Source organism: Mesocricetus auratus, unplaced genomic scaffold (genome assembly GCF_017639785.1).
Source record: "Mesocricetus auratus isolate SY011 unplaced genomic scaffold, BCM_Maur_2.0 Super-Scaffold_100676, whole genome shotgun sequence".
NCBI classification, from domain to species: domain Eukaryota; kingdom Metazoa; phylum Chordata; class Mammalia; order Rodentia; family Cricetidae; genus Mesocricetus; species Mesocricetus auratus.
The window spans coordinates 182,166,553-182,175,347 of NW_024429266.1; the positions used below are offsets into that span (position 1 = coordinate 182,166,553).

Consider the following 8,795-nt stretch of genomic DNA (forward strand, 5'->3'; position numbering starts at 1 on the left):
TGACTATGAAGGGTCCTGAGGAATGCCGGGACCCCATAAGTCTCTGTCTAAGAAAACAAAATCAAATACAGGGAAGGTCCATGATACAGCAGTGAAGAAAGCAAGTAATCTAAGTTCTAAGATCAAATGAAAGATCTGGGGCTGCTGGGTGGTGGTGGCGCACGCCTTTAATCCCAGCACTCGGGAGGCAGAGGCAGGAGGATCTCTGTGAGTTCGAGGCCAGGCTGGACCAACAGCCTCCAAAACAATACAGAGAAACCCTGTCTCATAAAACCAAAAAAAAAAAAAAAAAAAAAAAAAAAAAAGATCTGGGCTAAAGAAATGGTGTAGCAGTTAGGAGCACGTACTGCTCTTTGGGAGGACCCACCTTCAGATCCCAGAATCCACATGGCCGCTCATGATCACCTGTAACTTCAAGGGATCTGATGCCCTCTTCTGGCCACCAGGGGCTCCTACATGTGCAAGGCGCACTTAGGCTCACACAAGCCCACATTCATAAATAAAACTGAATATTTTTAAATATGTGAGTTTTTCTACATTATATTTTCTCAAAATAACTAAATTTTACAGATACATAAAATACGGTATGATGTGTGCCTTTAATCACAGCACTAAGGAAGCAGAGGCAGGCTGATCTCTGCTGAGTTGCAGGCCAGTCTGATCTACATCTAGGTACAGGCCAATCCAGTCTACATAGTAAGTTCAGGGTAAGCCGTAGGTATAAAAAAAAATGTATTTGGTACAGAAGGCACACAGCTGTAATCCCAGCACTCAAGGGGTAGAGGCAGGAGGATTGCTGAATTCAAAGCCAGCAAAGGAGCTGGGCGGTGGTGGCACACGCCTTTAATCCCAGCATTTGGGAGGCAGAGAGAGGCTGGTGGATCTCTGAGTTTGAGGCCAGCCTAGTCTACAGAGTGAGTTCCAGGACAGCTAGGACCGTTAAACAGAAACCCTATCTCAAACCACCCACCTGGCAAAAAAAAAAAAAAAAAAAAAAAAAAGCTGGCAAAGGAAACACGAAACACGATAAGACCTGGAACAAAAAGTCTAGCATGTTATGCATAATTATGCATAATGAGTATATTAGAGCCAAAGTAGCTAAGCTTGCCAGGGCTGCACGTAGTACACAAATATGTGTATTTATGGGGGTGTTAAACCTGATGATGGACATGCCACATTGAAAGGTCATGAGCCAGACTGGTGTTTTATTAAAGGCTTTATCCTAAGGACACTCCTGTCCTATTACTGACACTACCCACACCCACACTCATCAACCACCATGTCTTCATAATGTCGGAGAACGACATTCTCATCATTATCTTGATAGAGCATGGAAATGGGAGACAGCTTGGTGGGGATACAGACCGCCTTGGGGACATTGGGGTCAACCGCATGCATCAGTGCCTGCATAAAAGCATAATTGGAACTATTCAGATAAGTGGTCATTGAGAAGGGACAATCTCCATGACAGTAATTGGCCATGAACCCCTTGGGGGCAATGACCCATTTGTGCCAACCCAGGTCCCGGAAGCTGATGAACAGCTGATGACGATGGCAGAGACTCCTACAGGAACCCTTGGGGACAGGGATGGCTGCCCTCCTTTTTCTGGAAGAAGGGTGACAATGCTCAGGGTTGAGGGTCACCACCAGCAGGGAGGCATGAAGAGAACGCATCAGCCGGTCACAGGTGTTCTCAACCTGGACATTTACCCCGGAGTATCTGTCCCCTTTGGCCAGAATCTCTAAATATAAGCCCAAGTTCTTCCGTCCGCTGCCGTTCCAATCTTTCAGCACACCCTGTAGGTTGAAATGCACAGGACCCTGAGGCCCTGGGACAGACTGCAGGGCAAGCATTCTGCCCGGCTTAGGGTGGGGTCGCCCCCACACACCACGCTCCTCAACCACAAACAGTGACACCACCACTTCTGGTCGCAGGTGATAATACGACCTGGGCCCCAAGTCCAGAGTCAGTCGGGCCATGGTCAACTTTCCCTTTTCTTTGACAGCAGACAAGTTAAAGTAGAGGAACTTCTGCAGACAAGGGCCATCTCGGGAAGGTTCCTGTGTGTTAAGAAAGAAACCTAGAAGTAAAAGGGAACATGTGAGAGTCATGATAATCCTCCCGTCTGAGACCCACCTCTGATATAAATGTTAATGAGTTCGGTTCAAACCCTCCCAACAGGAGGATGTTTCCCCAATCCTCCTTCAAGTCCAGATACTGTGTGTGTGCCAATGTCATTCCTCAGGAGCTGCCAACCTTGTTTCTTTAGATTAAGGCCTGGGGCTGGAGAGATGGCTCCGTAGTTAAGAACACTAGGGAGTCTTCCAGAGGTCCTGAGTTCAATTCCCAGCAACCACATGATGGCTCACAACCATCTGGTGCCTTCTGGCTTGCAGGCATATATGTAGACAGAATACTGTATATATAATAAATAGATAAGGTCTCATTGACCTAGAGTTCACCAATTTGGCTAGACTGACTGGCCAGTGAGCCCCAGAGATCTGCCTGTCTGTACCCCAGAATACTGGGTTACAGGTGTACATGTGGTACCAGGCTGCAGAATCTAGTCTTCGTGCTTGTAAATAATCTCTTCATGGACTAAACTATCTGTCCAGCCCCAACATTATATAGGAAGGGTGACTTTGAACCTCTGATCCTCTTGCCTCTACTTTCAGAGATCTGTTATTGCAGATAAACTTGTACACATCTGGTTTGTCAAACCCAGACTTCATAGATACGAGGCAGGCCAATCACTGTACCAACTGAGCTATATGCCCACGCCCCCTACCACACACACACTTTTTGTTTTTCTTTTGTTTTGATGTAGTCTCCTATGTATAGTCTCCCAGGATGATCTCATGATTCTCCTGCTTCAGTGTCCAGAGTGTCAGGACCAAAGGCATTTACCACCATGCACCACACACACACACACACACACACACACACACACAGAGAGAGAGAGAGAGAGAGAGAGAGAGAGAGAATCCTCTTACAAATGATTAAAAGCCCTAATAGATCATTATGAAAAAATATAATTCAATAGAAAACTAGTCACAATGAGCTGTGGTAGTGCACGCCTTTAATCCCAACAATGGGGAGGCAGAGGCAGGAGGATTTCTGTGAGTTTAAGACCAGCCTTGTCTATGGAGCTAGTTCCAAGTCAGCCTTGCCTACACAAAAAACCCCATCTCAAGGGAAAACAAAAAGATGCTGAGACAGGAGAACTGCCTCGTGTTATAGACTATCTTGGGTTACATAGGGAGAACCAGGCCAGCCTGAGATACAAAGTGGAATCCTATATCAGGCGTTGGTGGTGCACACCTTTAATCCCAGCACTCGGGAGGCAGAGGCAGGCAGATCTCTGTGAGTTCGAGGTCAGCCTGGACTACAGAGTGAGTGCCAGGATAGGCTCCAAAGTTACACAGAGAAACCTTGTCTCGAGAAGAAAAAAAAGGAGGAGGTGGCAGAGTGTGTGTGTGTGTGTGTGTGTGTGTGTGTGTGTGTAATAATGTAACTGATTTGTTAGCAGACTAGTTTAATGGAAAGGGAAGACCAATGCCTGCATCACCGATGTGCTCCGCAGCTCACCCTCCCGTCCGGTGAACTCAGAAACCTACTCTTCCAAACTCTTCCAAACCAAACAGCTCAAAGGTGGTCCACCTGCATAGTATGGATGGGTAAAATGTCTGTCATATAGTAATCACACGAAATACTATACAGCAGTCAGAATGGAAGAACTACAAATTTAAACAGCATGGCTAAACCCCACAAACATGGGGCTGAGTGAAAGAAACCAGACAAGAGACTGCCCAAGAATATGGCTTGGAAATGGAAGACTGCTCTCTGAAGTGGTCCCTCTGCCTCAACTCACAGAAACCAGCCTGCCACTGCCTCCTAAAAGCTAAGATTAAAGGCATGCACCACCATTTTTTCTTTCTTTGCTTTTTTTTTTTTTTTTTTTTTTTTTTGGCAAGGTTTTACATTTCCCTGGCTGGCCTGGAACTCACTATCATTTTTTTTTTGAGCTGGTGTCAGCAGAGGGCAGAGTGCCCGAGTCCCTGGAACTGCAGTCACACACAGGCAATTGTGAGCTGCCCGATGTGGGTGCCGAGAACAGTAAATGCGGAGAGAGGCTGAGCCATCTTCCCACCCCTCGTCTCACTGTTACCTTAACTTACATTAGGTTAAGGGAGTTTCGCCTTCATGTATGGCTGCGCATCACACACATCGGTGCCCAAGAGGCCAGGCCCTGGGACTCGAGTCTCAGACAGTTGTGAGCCATTACCCGGGTGCTGGCATTGAACCAGAACCTTCTGGAAGAGCAGTGAGTGCTCTTAATCCCCGAGCCACTTAAAAGTGGGTTAAAAGCACTCCTCTTAAGGGTTTGGTGGGAAGCCTCCCCTTCCCTTTAAGGCTCCTGGTTTAGAATTTGCACACACGGTTTTGTTTCTGTCTAACACTCTCCCTGCCCCCACGCCCCGCCCCATGACTTTGAGGCCCTTGTGTATGGTGACAAACCTCATCTGTGGGATTCTGTGTCATACCAACCTTGCAGTTATACTTCTTTTGAGCTAATTTTGAGACAGGGCTTCTCTCTGTAGCCCTGGTTGTCCTAGGATTTCTCTCTATAAACCAGGCCGGTCTCAAACTTGCAGAGCTCCTCCAGCCTCTGCCCCCCCCCCACAGTACTGGGGTTGAAGGATGGGCTGCTGCCACCACCACTGCCCAACTCTAAAAACTCTTAAACCGGGTAGACTTTTGATAACATCTACTTTCTCAAGGCCATTACCAGGCCGGTGCATGGTAGGTATACACTAAGTACATCAGGGACAAATACAAATCCAAATCTTCCCTTCATCTGCAGTATAACTAACTATAAACTTGGTCTTCAGGGTGGTTCGCACTGATAATCTCAGCACTTGGGAAGCTGAAGCAGGACAATTGCTGAAAAATGTGTGACCAGCCTGGATTACAGAGTGAGTTGCAGATCAGTTTCTTGTCTCAAAACCAGAAAGAAAACAGTGACTAGGGAGACTATGCATCTGAATGCCAGGAGAGGTAGGGCAGGAATGTGGGTGCTAAACCATCATCTCCTGTTTTGAATAAGAATGGACTGGGGGAGTGAAGGACAGCCAGGGACTGAAAGAACCTGCTTTAAAACAGATGGCTAGAGATTCAGTAGGAGGTCAGTCTGAAAAGCCAGGAGATGGAAGTCACTCTGACTCTCACACGAAGACTGTGATTGCAGCCCAGACTAATACCATTGGTCTGTATTTTTTAAAAAATCAAGTCCAACGCCTTTAATCCCAGTACTTGGAAGGCAGAGGCAGGCAGATCTCTTGGGCCGCATTGTTCGGCAGAGTTCCCGAGCAGCCAGGGCTATACAAAGAAACCACGCCCCCTTTGAATTTTTTTTTTTGAGACAGGGTTTCTCTGTTTAACCCTGGCTATCCTGGAACTCTTGTCTGTAAACCAGGCTGACCTCGAACTCACAGAAAAACACCTGCCTCTGCCTCCCGAGTGCTAGGAGTAAAGGCGTGCGCCGCCACCACGCCGCTGAGAAACCCTGTTTTGAAGAAATCAAAAATAAGCAAATAAATTAAAATTAAGAGATTTGCTGACTTTTAATTCCAGATCTCAGTATTTGGGAAGCAGAGGCAGGTGGATCTTGCTAAGGTCTACATAGCAAGTTCCAGGACAGCCAAAGGCTACCCTGAGACATTACCTCAAGACTAATTAATTGAAATCAAGACCTGCCTTTTGCATCGACCGAAAGCAACACACAGGGCCAGAAAGAGGGAAGAGTGGTTAAGAGGACCAGAGCTCAGTTCTCTGCAACCACGCTCTTGGGCAACTCAGAACCTCCTGTGACTTCGGGTCCGGGTATCCGACCCCTCCTCCGGACTCCGGACAGGCATGCACAAACACATATTAAAAAGAGGGAGAGAGGAAGGAGGGGAAGAGAGAAGGGAGATATGGAGGGGAGATCACTGATTTTTAAAAACCTATCTTGCATTAGGCCCCACCCAAGGTGTGATCTTGTAGCCCTCAGAACGCTGACCTCGCTGTCTGAGCCCACTCTCTCTGAACAGTGACTTAAACTCCGCTGAGGGCTCAGCTGCAGTTAGACGAGCGTGAAGACGCCCCGGGGGACAAGAACACGCGCCTTTGTCCTCCTGGTTGATCTTGGAACTGAGACTGAATATGATGGTCCTAGCTCAGACTCCTACCAGCCCTGGTGCCCGTTCTGTCTTCTCCTCCTTTCTCCACAGCACCCACTTGAGATTTTGCCCTGGCGACCACTCGGGGGTCCTTACCGTGGTCTGGGAAAAGCCGAAGCAGGTTCCCACGGACACCCAGCTCCTTCACGTAGCATAAGTCCTGCGAGGCCCCGCCAGCCGCAGCGGCTTCTCGAGCCTGGAAGATCTTCCTTAAGACGGGAGGCACAGGTTGGAACCTGTGAGGTGAAGGCGCTCTCTCCAAGTCCAGAAACTGCAAAAGGTCATACTCTTGAAACCTGGACGTCTGGCCCCAGGCCAGGCACAACAGGAGGCACCACAGGGATCGCTGCATGGCCGGCGAGGTGGAGTAGTGCAGCCCCTGGGGAGCGCGGCTCGGCGGCCCAGCCTCCGCGGCTCTGTTCAGCTTGGGAGGTAATCAAGTGTGAATTGCTCTTTTCCCACCTCCTCGGAGGCAACTGGAGGTGAAAAAGACTGACTGATGAGGCTCCCCCACCCCTTCTCTTGCTCTGCTCTCCCGGGGAGAGGGGTGGAAAATCGTACCAGTCCGGTTGGTCAGCAGTGAACGGGGTGGGTGGGAACGGGGGATACACTCACTCGACACGCAGACATTAATGCTTGATGTGCAAGGCAATGAAAGAGCATGGCAGAGAATAAGTTATGTATCCTTTGTTTTTATTAATACATGCATATCTCTTTTGGGGTCTCACGTATCCTAGGTTGATCTTCATTTTTTTTTTCTTTTAACATTACATTTGTGCCGGGCGTTGGTGGCACCCGCCTTTGATCCCAGCACTGGGGAGGCAGAGGCAGGCGGATCTCTGTGAGTTTGAGGCCAGCCGGGTCTACAAGAGTTGTGGGACAGCCAGAACTGTTACACAAACTCCGTGTGGGGACAAAAAGGAATCTAGGGCCCAGTACATGCTAGGCAAAGCAGACTGTGCATTAAGCTACATCCCTAATCCTCAAATTCCTTCCTTCCTTCCTTCCTTCCTTCCTTCCTTCCTTCCTTCCTTCCTTCCTTCCTTCCTTAAAGAGAGATGGGTTTATGTAGGGGGTAATTGCAAACCTGTGATTTCAATACTTAGGAAGTGGAGATAAATAAATCAGAATATAAGACCAAGTTCAGTTATTTAGGAGGTCTGAGACCTGTCTCAAAGAGACAGACAGGTGTGGGGGGGGGTATTATCTTTTCCAGGGGAGTCTGTAGACCAATAAGTAGCAAGTGCTCCTAACCACCTAGCCACCCCCCCAGCCCAAACTGAGAGATTCATAATGAACTGAGCTCCGAAGCACACCTACTGCTTAGTCAGAGCTACTCTTCCAGAGGACCCAAGTTTGATTCCTAGAGCAGTTACCTGGTGGCTCATAACTGTCTGTGACACCAGTTCCAGGGAACCTGGCACCTCTGGCCTCAGCATGCACCTGAACTCACCCATGTGTAGCCACACAACCTACACATAGTTTAAGATAATAAAAATAAATTTTAAAAATAAAAATTTATAATTTTAAAAGTCAGTCTAATTACACAACACTAGATGGCAGTGTAGCTCAGTGGCAGATACTCAAGACCCTAAGTTCAATCCCAACACTGCAAAAAGAAAAAGTTCCTTACTAAGAAAAGGTTTTTCGCCAGGCGTTGGTGACGCATGCCTTTAGTCCCAGCACACGGGAGGCAGAGGCAGGCGGATCTCTGTGAGTTCAATTTTTTTTTATTTTTTTCAGCTTTTTGAGACACAATTTCTCTGTGTCACTCACCAGTCCTGGAACTCACTCTGTAGACCAGGGTGGCTTTGAATTCTCAGAGATCCGGCTGCCTCTGCCCACGAGTGCTGGGACTAAAGTTTTACACCACCACCACCCAACCAAGAAAAATGTTTTTAACCAGGGGTAGTGATACATGCCCGTAATCCCAGCCGCTCCGGAGGCTGGGACAGGAGGATCAGAAGTTAGAAGTCTGTCTGAGCTACTAAATTCCTGGCAGCCCTGTCTCAATCTGCCCAATGAAAACCCCGCATCCCCTTCTAAATTACTGCCTAACAGCATTCCGCTTGATTAAGAGTCACAGTCTTTGGGTGAGCTCTGCCCCCACTTATCAGTTGTGCGGCATCAAATATTTCATTTTATCTCACTGAATGTTGTCCCGGCAGGCGAGGGTGACCGAGGCCAGGGGGGAGGACAGGAAAAGCTCTGTCTGCCCCAAGGGGACACCAAGGAACACAGCCCAAAAGAGAGAAGAGAGTGTAAGTGGGCGGAGATCTTCCTTTTAAAGGGGTCCTTTGCACCTGCCTGCTGACCAGCAACCTCGGAACCCTGGGCTGACCAGGGAACTGCCTGAGTGCATTCTGCCAGGTGACAGGGGCAGGCCAGCATGATGCCTGAATCCTTACACCCAGCCTGTGGGAGGACCAAGTAGCGGTGCCCTACACTTATAATCCCAATACGCGGGAGGCACAGGCAGGTGAATCATGAGTTCAAGGTTATCTTCTGCTACCTAGCAAGTCCCAGGTCGGTTTTTATGTTTTGTTTTCGTTTTATTTGGGCTTTTTGTTTTA

General features: G+C 48.3%; 1 protein-coding gene across 1 annotated transcript; it reads right to left on the reverse strand.

Moving 5' to 3' along the window:
* Positions 1-1,185: 1,185 nt before the first annotated feature.
* On the reverse strand, positions 1,186-6,723 carry Gdf3 (growth differentiation factor 3). The gene is made up of 2 exons (XM_005065943.4): positions 6,319-6,723; positions 1,186-2,081 (listed from the first exon to the last, which is right to left on the reverse strand). The coding sequence occupies exons 1-2, from the start codon at positions 6,572-6,574 to the stop codon at positions 1,252-1,254; spliced, it is 1,086 nt and encodes a 361-aa protein (XP_005066000.1). The 5' UTR covers positions 6,575-6,723; the 3' UTR covers positions 1,186-1,251.
* Positions 6,724-8,795: the final 2,072 nt, after the last annotated feature.

Bases quoted from the DNA above. Each gene is read 5' to 3' on its own strand.
- Gdf3 (XM_005065943.4), bottom strand. From the start codon at position 6,574: ATGCAGCGATCCCTGTGGTGCCTCCTGTTGTGCCTGGCCTGGGGCCAG. The intron at 2,082-6,318 runs GTAAGGACCCCC...TTTTACTTCTAG, and splicing joins TCGGCTTTTCCCAGACCACG to GTTTCTTTCTTAACACACAG.